The sequence below is a fragment of the Nyctereutes procyonoides genome, unplaced genomic scaffold (assembly GCF_905146905.1).
Source record: "Nyctereutes procyonoides isolate TBG_1078 unplaced genomic scaffold, NYPRO_anot_genome, whole genome shotgun sequence".
In the NCBI taxonomy this organism is placed as follows: Eukaryota; Metazoa; Chordata; class Mammalia; order Carnivora; family Canidae; genus Nyctereutes; species Nyctereutes procyonoides.
In genome coordinates, this window is record NW_026575142.1 from 47,846,285 (window position 1) to 47,872,920 (window position 26,636).

The following is a 26,636-nucleotide window of genomic DNA, read 5'->3' on the forward strand; positions in this document are numbered from 1 at the left end:
GGCTGTATTTTTCAGTGTCTAGAAGAAAAATTAGATACATAGAATCTTCACTTTCTGGTTCTTAAAGTAAATTCTGACTTGCAGAGGTCTGTACAGGACACAAACAAAAACATTGAGTCAGAGTAAAGTATTTGTAACAATATAGAACAAAGGGTGTCTGCTTTGTGAAACCAGAAGGAAAGTAGGCATGTAAAGAGAAGTGTTGTGAAATGGGAGGAGTTCAGGTTCTAGGCTAAAATGTTGTATTGTTTAAAAAAAAAAAAAAGCAAAACTAAGTGTCTTACTTAAGAGTCTTCCTTATGATGTCCATAGACAGCTGTGTGTAGGATTTTTCCCCATAGAATGCCAGACTTCCTCATTCTCTTTTTTCAAACAAAAGGGGAGGAGGTTAATCTTGTGAGTGGTATGCTCCTACTGGATAAGCTCACTAATAAAAACTGCCCTCCTGTGGCCAACTTGGGATACCACATTTATTTAGCTCTTGGAGAGATTAAGTATGTCATATTCTGGAAAATTTGAAGCAGTTGAGTAAGGATAGAGGTTGGTACAAGGTGGAAAAAGCAAGTTAAGATGCATGGAATTTTAGAAAAGAAAAAAACTGGTCTAATCCATATATATTTTCCTTTTAAGATTTTTTTGCTTTCTTTGTTGGCTCTTAAGAGCATGAAAATAGATTATGTGTAATTTAGCTTATGCAGTGAATTATTAAGCTTGATATATTTAAGAAATGTGAAGACTCTTAGGAAAAAAGTTTGGCTTCTGTAATAGTAGAGAAATCCAAAAACCAAAAGCTTAAGTGTTTTTCTCACACATAAAAGACCTGTAGGCAGTTCTAATATGTTGGCTCCAAAATCATCAAGAATCTAGACTCCTATCTTGTTGCTCTGCCATTTTCAAAATTTGGTTCTCAGCTTGTGGGCAAAGATGGCCATTTCATTTTATGCTACCATGTTCACATTTCTGGCCAGCAGGAAGAGAAAAGGGGGTGCGGGGAGGCATAACCCAAAAGTTGCTCTCATCACTTCTCTTCCTATCCTTTTAGCCAGAAATGAGATGACCAACACTAGGCTAGATAGAAAATGTTCTATGTGGCTATGTCCCTAGCTGGAAACTGGGGGCTCTCTTACCGTGAGAGAGAAAACAAGAATGGTTATCAGGATTCAGCTGGCACTTTCTGCCATTACCCAAAAATGGCTTTCTACATTAAGAAACTGTTTTCCATAAATATACAGAAAAGTTTTTTTTTTTGAGAGTGAGAGTGAGCAATCAGCAGTAGTGGGGGATAGAAAGGGAATCTTAAGTAGGCTCCACACCCAGTAGGGAGCCCAATGTGGGGAAAAGTTGTTGATTAATAAGAAGAGTTTCTGGGCAGCCCCGGTGGCTCCGCGGTTTAGCACCACCTTCAGACCAGGGCGTGATTCTGGAGACCTGGGATCAAGTCCCGCGTTGGGCTCCCTGCATGGAGACTGCTTCTCTCTCTGCCTGTGTCTCTGCCTCTCTCTCTGTGTCTCTCATGAATAAGTAAATAAAAACCTTAAAAAAAAAAAAAAGTTTCTACATCCACATCTGTGAGGTAGAGCAGGGTGACTGTGCCCCCAGCTCTGTGGCCACAGCCACACTCCATGTTGCCTGCAGAATGAGGCTCACAGTCAGAATAAAGAGATTTGGATCATCCTAAGGCATTGTTTTAACCAAGCCAGGATAGTAGGAGGATTTTTTTTTTCTTCGTTCTAAGTTAACTTGTTTTTTTTCCCCCATTGGTTCTTTGAGTCTTTTGTTTATTTCTTTCCCTCCTTCGTTAAAGTTACATAAAAGTGGAGAGACTATTGTAATGAATCCTGTATGCCCGCTACCCAGTTTCAATAATTATCAGCATTTTGCTAATCTTCTTTCTCTTCTAGGATATTTTAAAGTAGATACCAGATGTTGCATACTTTAATTTCTATTTGACTAAATCTAGGATTTACAGTGAAGGTTTTCTGCCCTAGCTGAATGTGGACCCGTTGATGTTCTCCATCCTTTGAGTCTCTATGTAGCCTCATAGATTACAGTTCTTCAGTTAATAAGTGTCATGGGCAGCAGCAGCAGTCATTTACTGTGTACATTATATCTTATGAGATAAATATTATCTATATTTTATAAATGAGATGTCTAAGGCTAAAGCTCAGAAACATTAAATAACTTATCTAGCTACTAACTGATGGAACAAAGCTGGGAAACCAAGTCTGGCTGCTTATAAAATCTTGTACTCTTTCTTCTGTGTTATACTGTGGTTTATAACTGTTGATTAGAGGACCATTTCCTTTATATCAACCATAGTGTCCAAACACATGGCAAATGTGTTTTACTTTATTTACATTCTTTGAAAAGAAACCATGTATGATTTAGTAATTATTTAACGTAAAAGTTCCATTTACCAGTTGTATATGGTTTATCGTTTTCTTCTACTTCTTATGTAATCCTATTATTGGTAATCCTATCATTAATTTAGAAAGATTCTAAAATAAAATACAAAAAAATAAATAAAAATAAAATAAAATACAAAGAATAATATAATCAATGCTCACATATCCTCCAACCAAAATTAGCATGTTCATATTTATTTCATCTCATATATTTTCCCCAAATAAAACAGGACAGAGTTGAAGTCTACTTTGTTCTTGCCAAAAGCAACACTGTAATGAATTGGGATGTGTAGCTTTCCAGTTCGTACTTTTATTGCATAAATCCATAGCCATAAATAACATGTAATGTGTGTGTTTCGAAGATTTATATTAGAGATATTTACACTTATATTTTTCTGCAGCTCTCCAGTATTTGTACTGTCAGAGTTTGTTGATGCTGATATCTGTAGTTCTAGTTCATTTTTACTAATGTATGCTATTCCATTATCTGACTTGTACCACAGTTTATCCATTCCTCTACCTGTAGACCTAAAGCATGTTGTTACATGTTATAGACATTAAGTTTGTTAACATTTTTTGTAATTATAAACAATACTACCTTGGATGTTATGTATATGTTCCCTTTAACACAGGTCTAAGGTTTCTCTAGGATGTATTTCTAAAAGAGGAATTGTTATAACACGGGATAGGTGAATTTTCAGTTTGAGTAGATATGCCTATAATACCTCTCTGGAGTGGCTGTACAAATTTACTTTTCTTTCAGCAGTGAACAAATGTTCCTGTTTCCCCATACTCTCCAGCCACTTCTTGATAGAGTTTACTTATAAAATAAATAAATAAATAAATTATATTAAATAATAAGTGGGCAAGTAGAATTTTTTTCTTTACATTTCTGTATTTTCTAAGTTTTTTATTTAAAAAAACATATAAAATAAGTTCTAGATAGTAGCTGGGGTTAAGACGAAAACCATAGCTTTTTATTGTAATAACATCCAAAATGTAAAAAATTCTGTCATTCACATCATAGGTAGCATTTCTAGGCGATGAAATTAGACTCCATGTTTTATATCTAGGACTTTGCCTTGTTCTCTGATAGAGTGACTGTTCTGTTCTAAGAGCCCTTGAAAGGTCTGAGAAGAAGCACTGGTGGATTATTCTCTTATTTTCAACAGGTTGTTGGGGTGCCAGTTGGGTCTACTTTACCTTCAACAGTGAAACAGGCTGTGGCGATCAGTGGTGGCCAAATCCTTGTAGCCAAGGCCAGCTCTTCTGTTGCCAAAGCAGTTGGTCCAAAGCAAGTTGTGACCCAAGGAGTTGCCAAAGCAATTGTGAGTGGAGGTGGAGGAACCATTGTTGCTCAGCCAGTGCAAGCCTTAACGAAGGCTCAGGTCACTGCTGCTGGCCCTCAGAAGAGTGGATCCCAGGGTTCAGGTAACTGATACTGATTGGGTCCCTTTCAGCAGCAGGCCTTTATATATAAACTGTTCTTTGCTAGTAGTTTTATTTGGTATTTGGTTCTAAGAAAACCTATTAGTTTGATGCATAACGAGTATATAAAAACATGTTAATTTTTTTCAGGTAGCATTTTACATAGAAGTCTATAAAGCGGTTTACTTTAAGGAGCATGTGTGTGTTTTAGCAAGAGTAATAAAAATAGAGCGTATTTCTTGATAGTGGTTTCAGGTCTGAAAGATAATTTTCATTTGACCTTATCTCCACTTTGGATTGTATTCAGACTTAAAATCTTGGGATGGTCATTTGTCAGCAGCATTTTGAGATACTGAACTAATGCTTTCTCTACCAAACAAGTTTAAACACCTTGGATGTGTTTGAAGCCTTGATATGTTGTTTTTATGAGAGCATGAAAAAATATACCTAAGACATTAGATGCACTAAGTTTTGAAGGTCTCGATGAGGCTAAAGAATTATTGCAGTGAATTAGAAGGATGAGGGTAGCGGATGTCTGAATCATATTGTACACCTGCTACTCACACTGTGTTAATTATACTTGAGTTAAAAAATTAAAAAAGAAAACATAAAAGCTAAATAATAAATTGAAAGAATAACCAGAATCAACTTTATATAAAACATAAAAAAGATTTAGAAGGAGGGATCCCTGGGTGGCACAGCGGTTTGGCGCCTGCCTTTGGCCCAGGGCGCGATCCTGGAGACCCGGGATCGAATCCCACGTCGGGCTCCCGGTGCATGGAGCCTGCTTCTCCCTCTGCCTATGTCTCTGCCTCTCTCTCTCTCTCTCTCTCTGTGACTATCATAAATAAATAAAAATAAAATAAAAAAAAAAGATTTAGAAGAAAAAGGGAAAAGAAGGAAGTGGATGTCCAAAATAAAGATTTCAGAGGTGGTGAGTTGTTGGTGATGGCAGAGTCCATTTGTGGCATTAAAAATGAGTCTTTGCAATGTTGGAGGAAGTGATCTTTGGAGTTTAGAAAATGAGGTGCCTGAGGAGCTAGATAATTAAGTCACTGATAGTGCTATCACTGAGGATGACGATCATTGGCTTTAGAGCAAGACTGAGTCAGGAGTAAGACTTCAGCAAGTGAGGAGAAGTGATTGGGAGTTCAGTAAATGAGCACAGAAAAGAGGGTTAAGGTGGTAGAGCCAAGCAGGAGCCAGTAGGTTTTTCTTCTGGAATGAGGGGTAATAACGGTCTAAAAGCCAAATGGTAGAGCACAAAGACTCCTCTCCTTGTCCTGGCCATCAGACACTAAGTAAGATTCAAAAAATAGCTTTTAGCTAAGGGTGCTACTGGGGAAGTCCTGTATCTTCAGAGGACTCAGTGTTTAATACCACAAAAAGAAAGACTTCAGAGAGGTCAGGGTTCTAGTGGGTGTCATTATCACAGCAGGAATTCCTGGGGGTAAGATGAGAGAGCCAGGGGAGGAGGATGGGCTGAGGAGATGGGTTCAGATGAGGAATGCAGGGCAGTGTGAGGCTGGACTCTGGGTGCGGGTGACTGAGCAGAGAGGCTTGCTGAGCTGCACAGTGGTATAAGGTGGGGTGAGTTCTAGCAGCAGTGGAGAGGGCTGGTACTCCAGTCTTCATATCAGTCCCTGCTGTTGCGGGGCAGCTTCCTGGGGTCTTGCTTCCCTGTGCCTGTGGTGACTCACTTGGTTCTATGGGCTTCATTATAGGGAGATTTGAATTCAGGGTAATTGAAGAAATTTTGATGTGTAAGTCTTCACTGAAGAGTCACATTTAGAGGTTTATAGCCTTGTGCATTGAGAAGTAAATCCTAGGGGATAAGTGAAAGCTCTTTGACATAGGTGAGACTTTCAAAAGGTTAATTCTGGTTTCATAATATATGTGCTAGTTGACTGGCTTTTTTGTTGTTGTCGTTTCTTTTTTTTTTTAGTTCTTAAAAAGTGAGAGAGGTTAGAAGTCTTGTTTCAAATCTGTAGTTTCATTCATTACTAGAAATTGATAAAAAGGGCTTTAAATGGGTTTTGGAAAGAAATACATATTCATCCAAAAATAAGGTTATTATTTCTTTGATTGTCTAAACCATAGGACTTTTGAGAGTAAAAAGAGTCACGGTTAATAATGATTGGGACATAAGTATAAAAATCAGACCCAGGTGTAAACTGGAACTGTTCTGGGCAAACTGGGACATATGGTCATCCTATTTATGTACAAATATAAATTCCCCTTTGTAATTTATGGCAAGCTCTTCTAATATATAAATTAGTTTTTGATTAACAAGATACTAGCCTTTGAAGTATTACGTATCTAGGAAAACAAACTGTAGAGTTTACTGTTTGTGTTTTTAATAAGAATTTATTGCTCTGACTGGGTGTTATTCTGTATGTTGGTAAATTGAACACCAATAAAAATTAATTTATAAAAAAAAAAAAGAATTTATTGCTCTGTTTTTAATTTTTAGTGATAACATTGACCTCAGTTCTACTTTTTCTCTTTACTTTTTTTTTCTTTTTTTCCTGTACCATTTTAGTAATGGCAACATTGCAGCTACCAGCCACTAATTTGGCCAACTTGGCAAATTTGCCGCCTGGCACTAAACTCTACCTTACAACGAACAGCAAGAACCCTTCAGGAAAAGGGAAACTGCTGCTGATTCCTCAAGGAGCCATCCTGCGAGCTACCAACAATGCTAGTCAGTCCGTCATTAAATCATTTGGTTCTTGGGTCTCTGGGTATGTTCATCTCATCCACCCGAGGGGCAGCTCTTACCTGTTTCAGGAAGTGTTTCTGTAGCTCTTTGTGGTGGTATGATGGTAGTATTTGCCCACCTGGATTTAAAACATACACATAACTAGAAGTAGGTTTAAATAATCATAGTCCTAGGCGATGACACTGCTATTTTGGGTTTATCTACTCAGAGTTTGGGGTCAGGAACAAATCACACTGGAGAGAGATGACTATTAAGACAGTGTGGGGAGAAAACTGTTCATGTGAACTATAAACAAAAAAAGTTCTTCTTTTCAGTGGTATCTAGAAACCGGTGATACCTGGGGAGATAGTAGCTGGAGGCCTATGTGCATTTTGGAGCGCATAGGAGTAGGAGTGGAATCAAATGTTCTCTGCCTGCTGTTATTTAAGTTTGTCAGTTTTGGAGATGGAAAGAGAAATATAGAGTCAACCATAGTGTTAAGCCTTAAAACCCCAAAGAAATTAGGTGGTTTATCTAGACTTAGAAACTTTGGCTTTGACATAGAGAAAAACAATTTGGATAATGCTGGAAAGGAAAGGGTAAAAGGAATTATTTCCCTCTGAATCATAAGTATAATTGATAGAGCAATTAGGTTCACTAGAAATGAGCTGCCCTTGCCAAAATCTAGTGTATGAGCTAGTCACCATTTTGTTTCCTGACTGTACTGGATGATTTCTGTTTGCTCATCCTGGCATTTTTTTCCCTCATACCTAAGTATTGATATATAAAAGTTAGATATGTAAGAAAAGGACAATGTAAGGATTCCATTATTTACCCAGAGAGCCACCTCAGTTTTAGTTTATATACATTATGTCACCAAAAGAGAAGTAAAGGGGATCCAAAGGCTTTAAGATGGAATATAAAAAGGGGGGGGAAATGGGGCACTGAAGTCATTATAAATATGAGGAAAAATGTTTTTTTCCAGGGCAGAGGGAGACAGAGAGTTCTGTAAAACTACACTTAATTTTATCAGTTTCACTGAAATCGAATGAGATGCCAGAATGTTTAGAAGCCCTACTCTGAGCATATTTTAGTCAACACTTGGTTAGAAAATGTCAGTATCAGACTGTTGATCTCCCACAACGAAGTCAGAACTCTTGTTAAAGCGAAGTTCTTCTTGTACTGAAAGCTGAACTCATCATTTGTCCGTCAGTTGAAAGTAAAAATCAGTTTCAGTCCTTTTTTTTTTTTTTTTTTTTTAGTTTCAGTCCTTAATTCTACAGTCTCCTCACTGTTGTCACAGAATAGGTATGTTACCAAAAAAGGGGACTAGGAAAGGGAAGGGATGGAAAAGTCATCTGTCACTCTGGGTGCATTTCTTTTTCCTGGTAAGTTTCTTTCTATTTTTTATGATGTTGCTGTCATCTCGTTGTGTTTTCAGATCTCCAGTCTGGCTCAGCTTCAGGTAGTGGTGGTGGCGGCAGCGGAGGCGGCAGCGGCAGTGGAGGTAGCAGTGCGGGTGGCAGTGGTGGAGGAGCCCAGAGCCCCGCGGCCCCTGGAGGGATATCCCAGCACCTGACTTACACATCTTACATCCTGAAGCAGACTCCTCAGGTCTGATCATTCGTGCCTGGTATCTTTCAAATCCTTTAGTTATTAACAACTGCCTTTAATTATACTGGATTTGTTTTTACATCTCTGGGATTGGGAGTCAATACTAACACTATAGCCACATGGAATCTTTATTATTTTGAGCTTGTTTTGAGAGGACATAGAAGTTCAGAAAGACTTAAGTACGAGATCTCTCTGCTAAGCCAATGCTAGAATTTGGATTTAAACTCATAGCTTTCTGACTCAATTTTTGCTACCCTGTTGCCTCCCAAATCCATGAGTTAATGAATAGTATTAAGAGACAGTTGAAAATTTTCTCTTGCAAGGGAGTAACCAAAGGAATGCTGTCAAGTTTTGGTATTTGGAGTTGAACTGGATTCATGATTAAGAACAAGTTTCTGCCTTCTTTCCCCTAGTTGCTTTTATTTATTTTTTTTTTTTATTTTTATTTTTTTTTAATTTATGATAGTCAGAGAGAGAGAGAGGCAGAGACACAGGCAGAGGGAGAAGCAGGCTCCATGCACCGGGAGCCTGACGTGGGATTCGATCCCGGTTCTCCAGGATCGCGCCCTGGGCCAAAGGCAGGTGCCAAACCACTGCGCCACCCAGGGATCCCCCTCTAGTTGCTTTTAAATCTTGACTCCTCTCTTAAGGAAGATCGTGGAATTTTGGTCTAGATGTTCTTATTGAGAAGGATGGGTAGTTACCAGTCTGAATAATTCAGATTTAAAGACTAGGTTGTAGAACTTGACTGTCCAGCAGCCTGCTCCATAACTACTGTGTAGAGTTTCAGAAGTGGGGCTAGCTAGCTGTTGGTAGTGGAACTGAGGGCAGAGCTGTTCTTTTTAGTTATTTTGGCTGAGTTGCAGAATTGAAGGTGAGCATCGTAGCTTGTAACATGGGACCTTGTGATTTATAGGGTCAGGGCAAGTCATTTTCACTTAACAAATTACTGAGTAGATCTTTGTTTCTAACTTAGGGTACATTTTTAGTTGGTCAGCCATCACCGCAGACATCTGGAAAACAGCTGACTACTGGATCAGTGGTCCAGGGAACCCTGGGAGTCAGCACATCTTCTGCACAAGGACAACAGACGTTAAAAGTCATCTCTGGACAGAAAACCACTTTGTTTACCCAGGTAAATACGCAAACACACACACATACCCCAAATATAGGATATTATGGCATTTATTTAAACATTTACAGCTTCTTTCTTTCCACAAAGAAATTAAAGATGCATGAGAAAATAAACAATTAAATAGTATAAAAAATAAGAATAAACTCTTGAGATTTGAGAAAACTATGAGTTAGAAATGAGAAGATAAAGCCAGAGTTATTAGATACACAGTTATGTCTTTTATAATTACTAATACTTGCCAAAGCAAATCAAAAGCATGATCAGTTACAAAATTCACACTATTTGTGAGATGCAAAAGAAATACACACATAATACTTCCTTTAAAGAAACAAAATTTTCTTGCTACTTCATTCTAAAACTTCACTGGAGAAACTTCATATAAGAGATTCTGAATAGTATAATAGATAATTGTAGCCACAATATCCATATACAGTTGGCCCTTGAACAATGTGGGGTTTAGAGGTGCCAACCTCTCAGGCAGTGGGAAATTCCCATGTGACTCTACTTCCCCCACTAGTAATAGCCTACTGTTGACCAGGAGCCCTGCCGATAACACAAATAGTCGATTAACACACATTTTGTACGTTATATGTATCATATACTCTATTCTGACAAAAAGTAAGCTAGAGAAAAGAAAATATTATTAAATAATATGGAAGAGGAAATATTTACAGAACTATGCTGTATTTACTTTTAAAAAGAAACAAAAACAACCCATAGGGTACCTGACTGGCTCAGTCAGTAGAGTTTGTGACTCTTGATACCAGGGTTGTGAGTTCAAGCCCTACATTGGGCATGTAGTCTACTTAAAATAACAATTAAAAAGAAAAAACCCATGTATAAGTGGACCTGTGTAGTTCAAACCCCATGTTGTTCTAGGGCCAGCTGTAAAAAGTAAATGTTGTAGGGGACTTGGTACATGTTTCTACAGCATTCTTTAGTGTGTAAGCCAAAGAATAGCGACAGGGCATTTTAGCTGGTGAGGGATGTCAGAATCACCTGCAGGAGAATCTATAGCTAGATCTCAAAAAGTTGACCAAATGAAGCAAGCAAGGTATAGAAGGATAGGGGCAGTGTGATACCATTTATCAAAAAAATCATTCATTTTCTCTGTGTGTAGATCAATAGTTCTCAAAGCATGGAATGTGGATATTGGATTTTTGTCAAATATTTTTTCTGTGTTTTATTGAGAAGATCATGTGTTTTTTTCTTTTTTTGTTGTGGTGAATTACATTAATTTTTAAAATGTTAAAACAGGTGCCTGGCTGGCTCAGTTGGTGCAGCATGTGACTTTTGATCTCAGGGTCATGAATTAGAGCCTTACATTGGGCATAGAGATTAATTAAAAAACATTTTTTAAAAAGTGTTAAACTAGCCCTGTACTCCTGGAATAAACCCTACCTCATTGTGACATGTTATCCTGTTTTAATGTGTTGTTGGGTTTCATTTGATAAAACTTTGTTTACAATTTCTGTGAGAGTTATTGGCTAGTGGTTTTCTTCATAATTCTTGTCTGATTTTGATATCAGAGTAATGCTGGCCTCCTAAAATGAGTTAGCAACTTTTCTTTCCTGTTCAGTTTTTCGTGAGATTTTCGGTAGAATTGGTATTATTTCTTCCGTGACTTTTTAAAAAAAGATTTTATTTATTTATTCATGAAAGACAGAGAGAGAGAGAGAGAGAGAGAGAGAGAGAGGCAGAGGGAGAAGCAGGCTCCTTGCAGAGAGTCTGATCTGGGACTCAGTTCTAGAACTCTGGGATCATGCCTTGAGCCAACGGCAGTGGCTCAACTACTGAGGCACCCAGGTGTCCCTCTTAACTGTTTAGAGTACACCAGTGAAGCCATAATAACCTGGAGTCTTGTTAATTGGGAAGGTTTTTAAACTACAATTTAAATTTATTTAATAGATACAGGACTATTCAGGTTATTTGTTTTGTCTTGAGGGAGGTTTGGTAAGTTATATCTGTAAAGGAATGTGTCCATTTCATCTAAGTGGTTGAATTTACTAGACTAAAATTGTTCATAATTGTCCTTTATTATCCTTTTAATGTCTGTAAAATCTTTAGTGATGGCCCCATTTTCTTTTCTTTTCTTAGAGAAAGAGTGCCCAAGTGGGGATTGGGGTGTTGTGGGGACAGAGAGAGAGAGAGAATCTTAAGCAGGCTCTATACCCAGCATGGGGCCTGCTGCAGGGCTCGATCTCATGATCCTGAGATCATGACCTGAGCTGAAATCAACAGTCAGATGCTTAACCAACTGAGCTACCCAGGCGCACCCCCCTTTCATTCTTGATTATGATAATTAAGCATCTTCTCTTTTCTTTCTTGATCATTAGTCTTTTCATATTAGTAGTATTTGGTTTCTTTGAGTGCTAATTTCCCTTTGGTCAGATGCGCTTAGTACTTAAACAGATATGAGGCCCCAAAATTCTTTAGGCAGTTCTTTTAAATCTTAGCTTATTTCTTCTTACCTGCTTATGGTTGCAGCCAGTGTGGTGACGCTCTCCAAGTTCTGCTACAGTGGAGCAATTACCGGTGTGTTTTAATAAGTATTATTTACATAAAGTAATGCACAGATCATGAGTGTACCGCTGAATGAGTGTTGACCGCTGTATAAACGCATGCAGGCACTGTCCCAATCAAGATACAGAACATTTCTGTCACTCTAAAACATACCCTCATTTCCCTTTCAATCATCATTTTTCTGTTACTATAAATTAGCTAATTTCTGTCATTGAACTTCGTGTCAATAAAATTATACAGTATGTAGTCTTTCATGTCTAACTTCGATTGTTCAACATGTTTTTGAGATCTATCCATATTTGTATCAGTAGTTTATTTTTAAGTAATATTTTGTATAACTTTTATTTTTATATTTATTTTATTTTTTTTTAATTTTTTTTAAATTTTTATTTATTTATGATAGTCACAGAGAGGAGAGAGAGGTAAAGACACAGGCAGAGGGAGAAGCAGGCTCCATGCACTGGAAGCCCGACGTGGGATTCGATCCCGGGTCTCCAGGATCGTGCCCTGGGCCAAAGGCAGGCGCCAAACCGCTGCGCCACCCAGGCGCAGGGTTTTATTCATTTACTTATGAGAGACACAGAGAGAGGCAGAGAAGCAGGCTCCATGCAGGGAGCCTGACATGGGACTCGATCCCTGGTCTCCAGGATCACACCCTGGGCTGAAGGTGGCGCTAAACCACTGAGCCACCCGGGCTGCCCCTTGTGTAACATTTATTCCCCTGTTTATGGACATTTGGAATATTTCCAGATTTTTATTATGAACCATAGTGTTACAAACATTCTTGTATACATCTTTTGTACAGTAGAATAGCTAGGTCTTAGGGTAAATAAGTAAGAAAGTTTATAAGAAAATGACAAATGGATTGCAAAGTGGTTGTACCATTTGATTCTCTCATAAGTAATGTGAGAGAGTTCCAGTTGCCATACATCCTCAACAACACAGAGGACTGTCCGTCCTTTTATTTTTAGACATTTTTGTGAGTATGAAGTGATATCTCATTGTGGTTTTAATTTGCATCAGACTCCAGCACAAATTATGCCATACTAACTGTGTGATTCTGGTAAAATTACTGAGCTTAATGTCTTCATCTGTAAAATAAGACTAAAATCCACCTTATAAAGTTTATGAAAAGATTGAATGATATATAAGATATGTAAAAGTGCTTTCTGCCATTCCTGACACACAATAGTAAGTCCTCAGAGACTGATAAATGGTATCTGCTTGTGCAGTGTATTAATTTGGGTACTAAGTAATCATTCGGGCCAGGAGTTAAGCACACCATGCCCAAGGCTTCCTGTTTTTATAAGTAATAATTTATTGGAACACAGCCGCATCCATTTCATGCTATAACAGTAGGGTTGAGGAGTTGAAACAAAGACCATATGGCCTGCATTGCTGTAAATGCTTATGCCATTTACAGGAAAAGTTTGCTGAGCCTTGATTTAACCCACTAAAAGTATAATTTGTTGAATGGTACTAAATTTGTTGAGTGCATAGAGCACTTAACCATTTAAATCTGGCCCATCTTGTTTAGATTTTCATGTTTAATAATTATGTGTACATTTAAGAGCATTTTGGACTCGGTTATTTTGATAACATGTGACCTGGTATCTTTGAATTATTGCTGCCAATTAGTGATTGGCAAATGTATTCACTTAACTTGTTTTACATTAGGGGTAAAGGAACATTTGTACGTAAAAAGTCAGACTTGAGAGCTTATTGGAAGGGTGCACAAACCTCATATGTTTTTGATTAGCAAGACTTTCTTGGATCTGCTCTAATTCTTGGGCCCTATGTTGATAAGGAATAATTTGTGCCTCTGAGCCAGGGCAGCATTTTTACTTCAACCCATTTTGTTTCTGCAGGCGGCCCCTGGGGGACAAGCATCGCTAATGAAAATATCTGATAGCACACTGAAGTCTGTGCCGGCCACCTCACAGCTCTCAAAACCTGGAACCACAATGCTGAGAGTGGCAGGAGGGGTTATCACAACTGCCACTTCCCCAGCTGTGGCCCTCTCAGCAAATGGGCCTGCACAGCCGGTGAGGATTAGCATGACAGTAGAAAACTGTAATGAAACATAAAAGTAGTAAAAACAGAAGGTATTTAGCAGGTATACCAGTGGGTCGTATTTCTCTTTTTAAACAATTTGAAATATAACTCGCATGCCATAAAGTTCTCCATTTTCAAGTATTCAGTTCTGTGGTTTTTATTATATTCTCAAAGGTTGTGCAATTACCACCACTATCAATTTCAGAATGTTTATTTAATCACTGCTAAAGGAAACTCCATACCCAATAGCAGTTATTCCCTATCTACCCCTACGTCCCCTCCCCTTCATACTAGGCAATCACTAATCTTTCTTGTGTCTGGCTTCTTTCTGGTATTTTCAGGGTCCGTCCATGTTGTAGCATGTATTGGTACTTTTATATAGCTCAATAGTCAATACCCAGTTTTATGGCCATAACAAATTTTGTTTGTGCATTTATTAGTTGATGGACATTTGGATGGTTTCTGCCATTTGACTTTAAAGAATAATGCTGGTGTGAACATTTATGTTCAGGTATTTGTATAATCCTGTGGTTTTGGTTGTTTTGGTTATATACGTAGGAAAGGAATTGCTGGATCATATTGTAAACTATGTTTAACATTTTGAGGAACTGTCAAACAGTTTTCCCAGGCAGCTACACCTACCCGCAATGTATGAGGGCTCCACTTTTCCCACATGGTCTCTAAATGCTTGTTCTTACCCATTTTTTTTGTTGTTGTTAGAGCCATTCTAGTGCTTGTGAAATGGTATTGCATTGTGATTTTGATTTGCATTTATTTCCCTGATACCTAATGAGCATCTTTTCATGTACTTGTCCATTTCTGTATCATCTTTGGAGAAATGTCTCTTCAGATCTTCTGTCCATTTAGTTGGGTTATTCATTGTCTTTATTATTGAGTTTTAAGTATTCTTTAGATAATCTAGATACAAGTCTCTTGTGAGATGTGCAAAAAATTTTCTCCACTCTGTGGACCATCTTTTCACTTCTTAGTGGTACTCTGAAAACCACAAAACTTTTTAATTTTGATGAAGTCCAGTTTATTTTTCTTTTATTGCTTATGCTTTTGATATCATAGCTAAGAAACCATTACCTAATCCACAATCTCAAAATTGAAGTCAATATTTTCTTTTAAGAGTTTTATAGTTTTGCTTTTTATATGTAGGTCTTTGATCCATTTTGAGTTAGTTTTTATATGGTGTGAGGTAGGGGCCAGACTTCATTCTTTTGTACGTAGATAGCCAGTTGGCCCAGCAACCTTTGAAGTCTGTTTCCCCCTTGAATTGTCTTGGCACCCCAAGGTCTTTGCTTTTCTTTCTTTCTTTCTTTCTTTCTTTCTTTCTTTCTTTCTTTCTTTCTTTCTTTCTTTCTTTCTTTTTTATGCTTTCTTTGGGCCTTATGGTTCTGTGGATTTTTGTTTTGTTTTGTTTAATAATACATTTATTTTTTATTGGAGTTCAATTTGCCAACATACAATAACACCCAGTGCTCATCCAGTCAAGTGCCCCCTCAGTGCCCGTCACCCATTCACCCCCACCGCCCGCCCTCCTCCCCTTCCACCACCCCTAGTTCGTTTCCCAAAGTTCGGAGTCTTTATGTTCTGTCTCCCTTTCTGATATTTCCTACCCATTTCTTCTCCCTTCCCTTCTATTCCCTTTCACTATTATTTATATTCTCCAAATGAATGAGACCATATAATGTTTGTCCTTCTCCAATTGACTTATTTCACTCAGCATAATACCTTACAGTTCCATCCACGTTGAAGCAGATGGTGGGTATTTGTCATTTCTAATGGCTGAGTATTATTCCATTGTATACATACACCACATCTTCTTTATCCATTCATCTTTCGATGGACACCGAGGCTCCTTCCACAGTTTGGCTATTGTGGACATTGCTGCTAGAAACATCGGGGTGCAGGTGCCCCGGCGTTTCATTACATCTATATCTTTGGGGTAAATCCCCAACAGTGCAATTGCTGGGTCGTAGGGCAGGTCTAATTTTAACTCTTTGAGGAACCTCCACACAGTTTTCCAGAGTGGCTGCACCAGTTCACCTTCCCACCAACAGTGCAGGAGGGTTCCCTTTTCTCCGCATCCTCTCCAACATTTGTGGTTTCCTGCCTTGTTAATTTTCTCCATTCTCACTGGTGTGAGGTGGTATCTCATTGAAGAAAGACAGTCTCTTCAATAAATGGTGCTGGGAAAATTGGACATCGACATGCAGAAGAATGAAACTAGACCACTCTCTTGCACCATACACAAAGATAAACTCAAAATGGATGAAAGATCTAAATGTGAGACAAGATTCCATCAAAATCCTAGAGGAGAACACAGGCAACACCCTTTTTGAACTCGGCCACAGTAACTTCTTACAAGATGCATCCATGAAGGCAAAAGAAACAAAAGCAAAAATGAACTATTGGGACTTCATCAAGATAAGAAGCTTTTGCACAGCAAAGTATACAGTCAACAAAACTAAAAGACAACCTACAGAATGGGAGAAGATATTTGCAAATGACGTATCAGATAAAGGGCTAGTTTCCAAGATCTATAAAGAACTTATTAAACTCAACACCAAAGAAACAAACAATCCAATCATGAAATGGGCAAAAGACATGAACAGAAATCTCACAGAGGAAGACATACACATGGCCAACACTTGCACATGAGAAAATGCTCTGCATCACTTGCCATCAGGGAAATACAAATCAAAACCCAAGGTCTTAGGCTGATTTTGCTTGTTTTTCAGGCTTTATGTCCTCCAGCTACTACTTTTCATATACCTATTCATACCACTCTCCTTTGTAGTTCCTTGAACATATCATGTTCTCTCATGCCTCTCTTTCTGCCTGCTGTCTTCTGCCAAGAAGCGTTCTTTCTTGTCTCCCCCTTTCCCTGTTTTGAATCTGGAATATTCCCCCTAAATGCCATATTTATATATGAAGCTTTTCCTAATACTCTTCCCTCCTATCCGTAGACAGAAATAGTAATTTTCCTCTCAGTTTTATTTATTTATGTATTTTTTAAATTTTATTTATTTATTCATAGAGACAGAGAGAGGCAGAGACATGGGCAGAGGGAGAAGCAGGCTTCACGTAGGGAGCCCAACGCAGGACTCGATCCCAGTCTCCAGGATCACACCCTGGACTGAAGGCAGCACTAAACCACTGAGCCACCCGGGCTGTCCTCCTCTCAGTTTTAATAGTGCTTTGTACCTATGCCTATTATAGCATCCATCACAGTTTGGCAACTCTGTCCTCCTTGAGGGCTTTTACCTCTGGGCCCTAGCATTTAACACTGTGCCTGCCACATAGTAGATGCTGTTTGGATGAATGAGACAAATGTTAAAATATTATAGTGAGTTTTTAATAAAACTTATTATCACTTTTATGTTCCGAGATTATGTCCTCCTTTTTTTGGTGATGAGATATCCTTTTATAGGGTGATATAATAGGTAGTAAGGGTTTTGGGGAGTTTTTGTTGTTGTGTTTTTAATGTGGTTTACTCTCTGATACCTCCTAGTTTTAAAATTTAAAAACTTTCTGGTCTGTGAACTCCAAAAGTGTAGGCAACACTGAACAAGAGAGGCAGTCTTTTTAAATGGCATGGGATTTAATAGGTAAAATAATAGCTAATAGATTATTGAATATACACCATAGCAGTCACTGTTCTAACTTACACCGCTTTCTTCTTAATTTCTATTATTTTTGGCCCCATGTATGAGCAGGCGGAAGGAACAACTCCCAGTCCATCATCTGCTATCTGTTCTGTAGTGAAAACATCTGGGCAGCAATCAGTGTGTGTGAGCCAGGCCCCCATGGGAACTTGCAAGGCTGCCGCTCCCTCCGTCATCAGTGCCACGTCCTTGGTACCCACACCAAACCCCATCTCTGGAAAAGCTACCGTATCAGGTGAGTTGTGTCATAATGATATTCTCTCTCCCTTCTTAGGCCTAGAATATTTTTGGAAGGTCTTAAACAATATTATATATAATTAGTTAAAAGTAATTCACATTTTCCATAAAACTGCTTTTTCTATAATTTATTCTTAAAATCTACACATACATTCTTTTTTTAAAAAATTTTTTATTTATTTATTATTGAGAGAAAGAGAGAGAGAGAGGCAGAGACACAGGCAGAGGGAGGAGCAGGCTCCATGCAGGGAGCCTGACATGGGACTCAGTCCCTGGTCTCCAGGATGACACCCTGGGTTGAAGGCAGGCGCTAAACCGATGAGCCACCAGAGCTGCCCTACACATAAATTCTTAAGTCAGAAATGGTTTATGGATTGAATAGTAATTTTTAAGTGATATAATAAAATTTCAGCCATCTGGAGCTCTGTGGAGTATTTTAACTGCACAATGTAACTTTGTGGAGAACTAAGAGTCTACTTTCCTTACATTGCCATTTGCTTTCTTTTTATCATCCAGTTTTGAATGGAACACATTATAAAACATATTTTCATAAACAAAGTATATAAAATATAAATTGGGGCAGCCTGGGTGACTCAGCAGTTTAGCACTGCCTTCAGTCCAGGGTCTGATCCTAGAGACTCAGGATCAAGTCCCACATCAGATTCCCATCTTAAAAATAAATAAATTAGGGGATCCCTGGGTGGCGCAGCGGTTTGGCGCCTGCCTTTGGCCCAGGGCGCGATCCTGGAGACCCGGGATCGAATCCCACGTCGGGCTCCCAGTGCATGGAGCCTGCTTTTCCCTCTGCCTGTGTCTCTGCCCCCCCCCCCTCTCTCTCTCTCTCTCTCTGTGACTATCAAAAATAAAATAAAATAAAATAAAATAAAAAAATAAATTTGCCTTGATGACTCCAAGTTGTGATTTTTAACCTTAATTATTATGTTGGGTAGTGTTAGAATAACATGCATGTGGTCTGTAAAATGTGTGATATCTTTGTGTGCACACCAAATGGCCCCAGAAGAGTGTGCCCTTTACATTGGTTAACATAACAGCACAAATCATGGAGCCAGATAACCTTAGTTCAAATAATTTGCTTCAGTTTCCTTGGCTGTAAAATAAGGTTGATAATAATACCGACTGAGGATTAAATGATTCAGTGTGTCAATGCTTTGACTGCTATCCAACATGTAGTAGCCATTATATAAATAAACAATGCGGGGCAGCCCCAGTGGCTCAGCAGTTTAACGCCGCCTTCAGCCCAGGGTGGGATCCTGGAGACCCCAGATCAAGTCCCCATGTCGGGCTTTCTGCATGGAGCCTGCTTCTCCCTCTGCCTATGTCTCTGCCTCTGTCTCTCTCTCTCTCTCATAAATAAATAAATAAAATCTTAAAAAAAAAAAAAAAGCCGCTATTAGCATGTTTACTATCCTTATCCACATTCCCTTGAATTCTTTTTTTTTTTTTTTTTAATTTAGAATTCCCTTGAATTTTAACATATAAAGAGCTGTGAAAAACCAGAGGTGTTTTTTTTGTTTCTTTGTTTGGGTAACTAATTTTAGTGTGAAATCTGACCTCCATTGACAGTCTGTTTATATGACATAATATGAATATTTGTGTTTCACCACAAAAATACTAATGTGCTTGATTACATTGTGCTGCCCACATGCCAGTGGGCTGATACAATGTATAGCATTGCTTCTCAAACTTGAAAGATCAGTTTTGTTTTTCTACTGTTCACTGCAGATCCTTCTGTGAAATGCAGTAAAAATACCACAGCAGTGTCACACTGTTACAAAAGTTTCTGAACATTCTTTGCTTCTGTATTACCTTGTTGCAGAATGATAAGAGCTTGCCAGCTGGCACTAACACACAAAAGAAGCTGAGCATTACTGAGATATATGTGCATATACACGGTACCTTAGTACCTTTGGATGAAAGATTGTGGATACTGTTATTTTTAATTATTTATTTGCGAGAGCATGCACTAATGGGGGTAGGAGCAGAGGGAGAGGGAGAAGCAGACTCCTGGCTGAGCAGGGAGCCCAATCCCAGGCTCTATCCCAGGACCCTGGGATCATGACCGGAGCAGAAGGCAGACACTTAGCTAACTGAGCCACCCAGATGCCCCAATTGTGAATATTGATATTCTTATTGCATCGTTATTTCATTTTGTGTGTGACAAACCCCTATGCCTTATTTTTAGGGTAGTTCAAGACCAAAAGATGAAGACTGGTAGTTTTTCCTGTGACTTCTACCTACCAGTTAACCATTGATCAATTTCTAGTATAGGGAGTACTGTTCTCTGCTAACAGAATGTTCACAGGCACTGTTAGGAATGGAGTAGAAATTGTGGAAACAGAAGGATTACTTTAGGGATCCCTGGGTGGCGCAGCGGTTTGGCGCCTGCCTTTGGCCCAGGGCGCGATCCTGGAGACCCAGGATCGAATCCCACATCGGGCTCCTGGTGCATGGAGCCTGCTTCTCCCTCTGCCTATGTCTCTGCGCCTCTCTCTCTCTCTCTCTCTCTCTATCATAAATAAATTAAAAAAAAAATTTAAAAAAAAAAGGATTACTTTATGAGAAATAAATGCCCTCCTCTTGTCTTTCTTTTTTCTTTCTTTTTTTAAGAGCATGAGCCAGGGTTGGGGGGAGAGGGAGAGAGAATCTCCAGCAGACTCCACTGAGCATGGAGCCAGTCCTGAGGCTCCATCCCAGGCCCCTGAGATCATGATCTGAACCGAAAACAAGACTCGAACACTTAACTGACTGAGCCACCCAGGCACCCCTGCCTTCCCCTCTTCTTCTTCTTCTTTTTTTTTTTTTTTTTTACTTTCCCCTTTTCTAATTAAGTTTTAACATGAAGTAAATGAAGTGTCCTGGCTTTAGGTCTTACTTCATATGTTGCTGCTGCTGAAATTTTTTGTATCTAATCTTTTAGAAGAACCAAACTATTTTCTGCTGTCCATTAATTTTTTTGTGTGTATGTAGACTTTCTTTATTTTTAGCTAAGGTATAACCATTAATTTTTTAAATAAAATTTTTGCGTGCATTTTATGAATTGTTTTGAACAAGGTTACTGTTGTGACTGGAGCAGAGTGAGCAAGGGAAAGAATACTGAGGCATATAGTCAGAGTGGTGGGAGTCAAATCACATAGGGCCTTTGTAGGTCATGTTAAGAACTTTGACTCCAAAGGAAACCATTGGAGGATTTTAAACTAAGGAGTAACTTGATCTGCTCTACCTTACAACAGGGTCACTGGCTGCAGCATTTAGACCAAACTATGAAGCATAAGGTAGAAGCAGAGAGCAGACCAAGAAGTAGACATTAAGAAAGAAAATTGTGGGGGCGCCTTGGTGGCTCAGATGGTTGGGCGTCTGCCTTCGGCCCAGGTCGTGATCTCCAAGTCCTGGGATCGAGCCCCACATTGGTCTTCCTGCTCAGCAGAGGATCTACTTCTCCCTCTGCCGCTGCCCCTCCCCCCAACGCATGTGTGTGTGCTCTCTGTCTCTCTCTCTCTCTCTCTGTCTCAAATAAATAAAATCTTTGGGGGTAAAAAAAAGGAAAAAAATTCAGTGGTGTACTGGGGAGTCTTGTCAGACTAAAAGAAGTACTGGAAAGCAAACAGAAGGTGGTAGGAAAGAAATGATCCAAGAAGCCAAACAATTTATCTGAGAGTTGAAGGGACAAACTTCCAAGTTTAAAAGGCACAAGTGTCTAGCACAGTGAATGGAATATAGCTCACAAGGAAGTACAATTTATTCATGATTCAGAACACCAGGGACAAGGAGAAGATCTTACAAGCCTTCAGAAGAAGAAATAGAAACGTTCAGAAGTTATGTGATCATTGAGCTTCTCAGCAGTGCTAGAAGCCATGATACTGTTCTTCAGAACTCTAGGGGAAGATGACCTTCATTCGAGAATTCTGTCTTCAGCCAGATGAGTGAGGGTAGAAATATTTTCTAACAAAGTTCTGTTTCCTATGATCCCTGTCTCAAGGCATTAGTAAAAAATACATATTTTTTACTAGAGTGAAGAGGTATAGACCAAGAAAGTGGAAGAAACAGGATCCAGTGTAGAAGGAAGGCAAAGGGAATCCCCAGGGTAATGATAAAGGATGTCCCAGGGTGGCAGCTGTGCAGCAGCCTAGAAAATAAGGTGGAACAGATTAGACAGCTCCAGAAAAGTTCTCTCTCAGACAATGTGGAAACTAGAATTTATTTAGGAGATCTGACTATAGGGAGAATTATAAAGGAGGGGTTTATGGCATTTTTGAAGCAAGTAAGAAGACGTAGATGTTGTAAGAGAACTAAGCAACTGAAAAAAAGGAAATATCTCAAGAGAACAGATTGGAATCTCAGTGTTATGGTGCTCTTTGATCAATAGAGAACAGTACAGGGAGGAAAGAGGGTATAAGTGCCTTTTTTTTTTTAATTTAAATTCATTTAATTAACATATAGTACATCATTAGTTTCAGAGGTAGATGTCAGGGATTCCTCGGTCTTAGATAACACCCAGTGCTCATCACATCACCCAGTTACCCCAACCCCCACCCCCTTTCCTCCAGGGAACTATGTTTCCTCTGACTAAGAGTCTCTTACGGTTTGTCTCCCTCTCTGATTTCATCTTGTTTTATTTTTCCCTCCCTTCCCTTATGATCCTCTGTTTTGTTTCTTAAATTCCACATGAGTGAAATCATAGGACAGTTGTCTTTCTCTGATTGACTTATTTTGCTTAACATTATGTTCTCTAGTTCCATCAGGTATAAGTGCTTTAAAATGCCTGTATCTACCCTAATAGCACATCAGTATGTACCATCAAAATGTTACATCAAAATTAATATATACAATGTACACATTCTTTAAAAATTAATTACTAAGATAAATATTAAAAGGAGTCAAAAGGGTTGAAAGTGGATGCTGCTGGGGAGTTAGTTACATGAGGACAGGGAAGTGGAGGAAAGGATGGCTATATTTAATTTAGAGCCTCTTTAGCACTTTTTACTTTTCAACTGATAAGCATATAATATTTTGATAAAAATAAGAATTTTCAAAAGGAAAAACCAGGTCATTGTTCTGAGTACACATCTCACTAAGAACTTACTACCTGACTGATTTGACACTCCTCTATTCCAAAGAAAGATTTTTAAGGCTTTATTTCAGAAAGTATGTAAGAGAATTCCTTTCTTTTTACTCTTACCTGCTGCTTTCCAGTGCTTTAAGGTATCTTTAGCCTCAAATACTATTGTTTTTGCTTTTGTTTTTTAGAGAGATGGAGAGAGAGCATGTGTGCTCAAGAGATTGCAGGAGGTGGGGGTGCAGAGAGGGAAGGAGAGAGAATCTCAGGCTGACTCATGCTGAGTTCAGAGCCTGGTGCAAAGCTCGATCTCACAACCCTGAGATCACAATCTGAGCCAAAATCAAGAGTTGGATGGATGCTTAACTGACTGAACTACCCAGGCACTTCTCAAATGCTGTTTTTAAGTAGTTGTTATATGACAGCTTGTGTTTGTGTTGTGTTTTCTGTGTATCTTGTAATAAAAGCCCTTTGTTGATTTTTCTCTGAATGCCTCCCGTAGTTGTGTAGGGAAATGGGAGTATGGAAGTTATCCCTAAAGGAAAGTAGAAGAGGATGACCCTTTCTAAAATGATAGGTGGAGGAGCATCTAGGTGACTCAGTGGTTGAGCCTCTGCCTTTGGCTCAGGGTGTGATCCTGGGGTCCCAGGATCGAGTCCCACGTTGGGCTCCTTGCAGGGAGTCTGCTTTCTCCCTCTGCCTATGTCTCTGCTTCTCTCTTACGTCTCTCATGAATAAATTAAATAAAATCTTAAAAAAAAAAAAAGATGATAGGTGGAGGGGCACCTGACTGGCCCAATCAGTAGAGCCTGCCACTCTTGATCTTTGGGTCATGAATTTGAGCCCCACATTGTGGGTAGAGTTTTACTTAAAAAAAATCGTAAGTGGAGAATGATGTTTGGAAAATACGAGCTGCACAGAGGTAGGAAATTAGAAGGCATGGCAAGTACACACATTTCAAAGTATTTGATCTATAGGGATGATGTGAAGAAGACACAGATAAACTGGGACTGGATTATAAAATGGACTCTGAATACTTTGAAACTAATTTTGGAAATGTTCTATAGGCAGCCAGGAGCCAGAGAAGGTTTTTAGCTAGGAAAAAGACTGTTCTCCAAATCAGAATATAAAATTTTATATCGGGGATCCCTGGGTGGCTTAGCGGTTTAGCACCTGCCTTTGGCCCAGGGCATGATCCTAGGGTCCCAGGATCAAGTGCTGCATTGGGCTCCCTGCATAGAGCCTGCTTCTCCCCCTGCCTGTGTCTCTGCCTCTTCATGTCTCTCGTGAATAAATAAAATATTTTTTAAAAAGATCATCTGAAAAAAAATTTATATCCAGTTTGTACCTATCACAGCTATATACAAAGCAAAGAAACTGTCATAGGGAACAAACATGAAAAAGAACTATCATAAAATGTTATTATTACTGTCGTTTCCACAGTTGGACTTTGGATGACCTTTTCTCTCTTTTTCTTTATTCTGCTTTTCCAAAAATTTCTGTATTACTTTATAATTGCGGGCAAAAATAAATCCTCACTGTCACATCGTTGTTTCATTGTGAAGTCAGCCACATCCCTTGCCTCATGCTTCCAGCTCTTTGTTTATTGAGGGGGTAAATATCCTAAGAACTTCTACCTGTGAGACAATGTGACTGCTGAATAGGGCAGGACTTTCAGGAAGCATCTGATCTTCAGCTTGGCCTTATCTTCCAACTTATTTTAGGATTGCTAAAGATTCACTCCAGTCAATCCAATCCCCAGCAGGCTGTCCTGACGATTCCCAGCCAGCTCAAGCCTCTCAGTGTAAATACATCCGGAGGTGTACAGACTATACTGATGCCTGTGAATAAAGGTAAGTCCCCACCATGGATTGTGGCGGCCTCCAGGTCTGTGTGGGTGGCCGCCCCTCCCGTGTTACCTGCCGAGTAGCCATCAGTTCTCCTTGGCATTTGAACTCTGGAGCACCAACTCTTACACTGAAAGTGAACCCCAGATGATCCATTGGTTTCCAAATAGCTCCCCATTTCTTGAGTAGAGGGGAGAACATTTTTAAGCATCTATGAGACTTCCAGGCTAATTGGATTTTTATTTTCATAGTGACAAGCCCCCATTTCACAGTTGAAAATAATAGCTCAGTTACCCTGGTACTGTCAGTAAATCAGCCTACCTTGTCAGATCACTATATTAAATACGGACCTTTTATTTTAAAGAATTTATTTATTTATGTATTTGAGAGAGAGCACAAAGTGGGGTGAGGGACAGAGTGAGAAGCAGACTAGACTCTCCACTGTGCAGGGAGTCTAATGTGGGGCTGGATCCCAGGACCCTGAAATCATGACCTGAGTCGAAGGCAGATGCCTCACCGACTAAGCCACTCAGGCTCCCAAATAAGGACCTTTTTAATGTTGTATTGAAATTGTTTTATCACTGTTTGTCTAAAATGAGTTAGACAACCTGGGAGTTAGATATCGTCATTAAAATAATTTCTATATTTCTTACATTCTTTCCCTCTTTTTTGTTCTTTTTGGCTTTTTTTTGGCCTATTAGTGGTTCAGTCATTTTCTGCCAACAAATCACCTGCCATTCTGCCTGTAGCTGCCCCAACTCCAGTTATCCCCAGCTCTGCTCCTGCAGCTGTTACAAAAGGTGGGTAGTTTCTTATGGTATTTTTGCTTGGAAGTTTTATATAAGATATTACTGTAATCTGGGTGCCCTGAATTTCAGCCTCTGTGAATCAGTCACTTCAGAAATCCTTACCAAGTGTTCATAAAGTAGACCTGACACTGAGGGAAACACAGATGTATAAAGCATTGTTTCTGTCTTCTGAAAACTTATAATCAGGTTGAAGAGAGTTGTAGTAGACAGCAAGCAATGATTGATAAATGCAGGATAAGTGATCTGAAAAATGAATGCTGAAATATTTCAGTCTAGGATATCTGGTCAGGGTTGGTGAGGGCATAGTGGGGTGAAGGACTTTATGGAATGTGGAATTATAACCTGGACTTGAGGAGAGTGAAGCATTTTGAGGGAACAGTAGAGACAGAGACTCAGAGGGCTTGTTTGGGGAAGTAAACCTATTAGGGGGACTCATCCAGGCTGTATAGTTGTGGTAAAGGAGCTTTAGGTAGGGCCAGGTTTGGGCAGGCTGGCAAGGGGGATATTTCTGACTACTGTGAAGATTGAAATGGTGTTGTGGGTTAGAGCAGCACTTTTGATACCTGTAACATCTTATAATAATGATAGCTACCATGTGGTAAGAGCTTCAAGTGTACCAGGCACCAGGCTAGCTGCTTTATATATAGCTTTATATATATCACTAATTACCATAGTACTTCAGGATAGCTATTATGGCCCATTTTGCAGATGAGGAAACTGAAGTTTGGAGATATTAAAGTATCTACTTCCCAAGTCAAAAAGCACAGTCAGAATTTTAAGTATGTTTGCTTTTTAGGCATGCCAGGTTTTTCACATTAATCTTGAGAAGAGGTGGATTTGTAACTTACAGTGTGACCAACTAAAATGGGGTTTGCAGATTACAGTCCCCTGCCTGTCTTTACATAAAATTTATTGGTACCCAGCCATTCCCATTTATTTACATATTATTTGTGGATGCTTTACCACATAAGACTGCAACTGATAAGTTGCAGTCGAGATCATATGACCCACAGAGCCTAAAATATTTACTGATTGGTCTCTTGTAGGAAAAGTTAGCCAACCTCTGATCAAAAGATAGCTGATAAAAGAATTGGTATTAGTCTGGACCAGCATTTCTCCTCAATAGTAGTTAAT

General features: G+C 39.1%; 1 protein-coding gene across 2 annotated transcripts in view; it reads left to right on the forward strand.

The window, feature by feature from the left end:
- YEATS2 (YEATS domain containing 2) overlaps positions 1–26,636 on the forward strand; it is a 113,382-nt gene that overhangs the window by 72,749 nt on the left and 13,997 nt on the right. For both annotated transcript variants that reach the window (XM_055308279.1, XM_055308280.1), the window contains exons 16-23: positions 3,578–3,836; positions 6,376–6,537; positions 7,976–8,148; positions 9,125–9,283; positions 13,675–13,851; positions 17,587–17,770; positions 24,571–24,699; positions 25,395–25,493. In XM_055308279.1, coding sequence (XP_055164254.1) covers positions 3,578–3,836; positions 6,376–6,537; positions 7,976–8,148; positions 9,125–9,283; positions 13,675–13,851; positions 17,587–17,770; positions 24,571–24,699; positions 25,395–25,493 — 1,342 coding nt within the window. The remainder of the gene's footprint in view (positions 1–3,577; positions 3,837–6,375; positions 6,538–7,975; positions 8,149–9,124; positions 9,284–13,674; positions 13,852–17,586; positions 17,771–24,570; positions 24,700–25,394; positions 25,494–26,636) is intronic.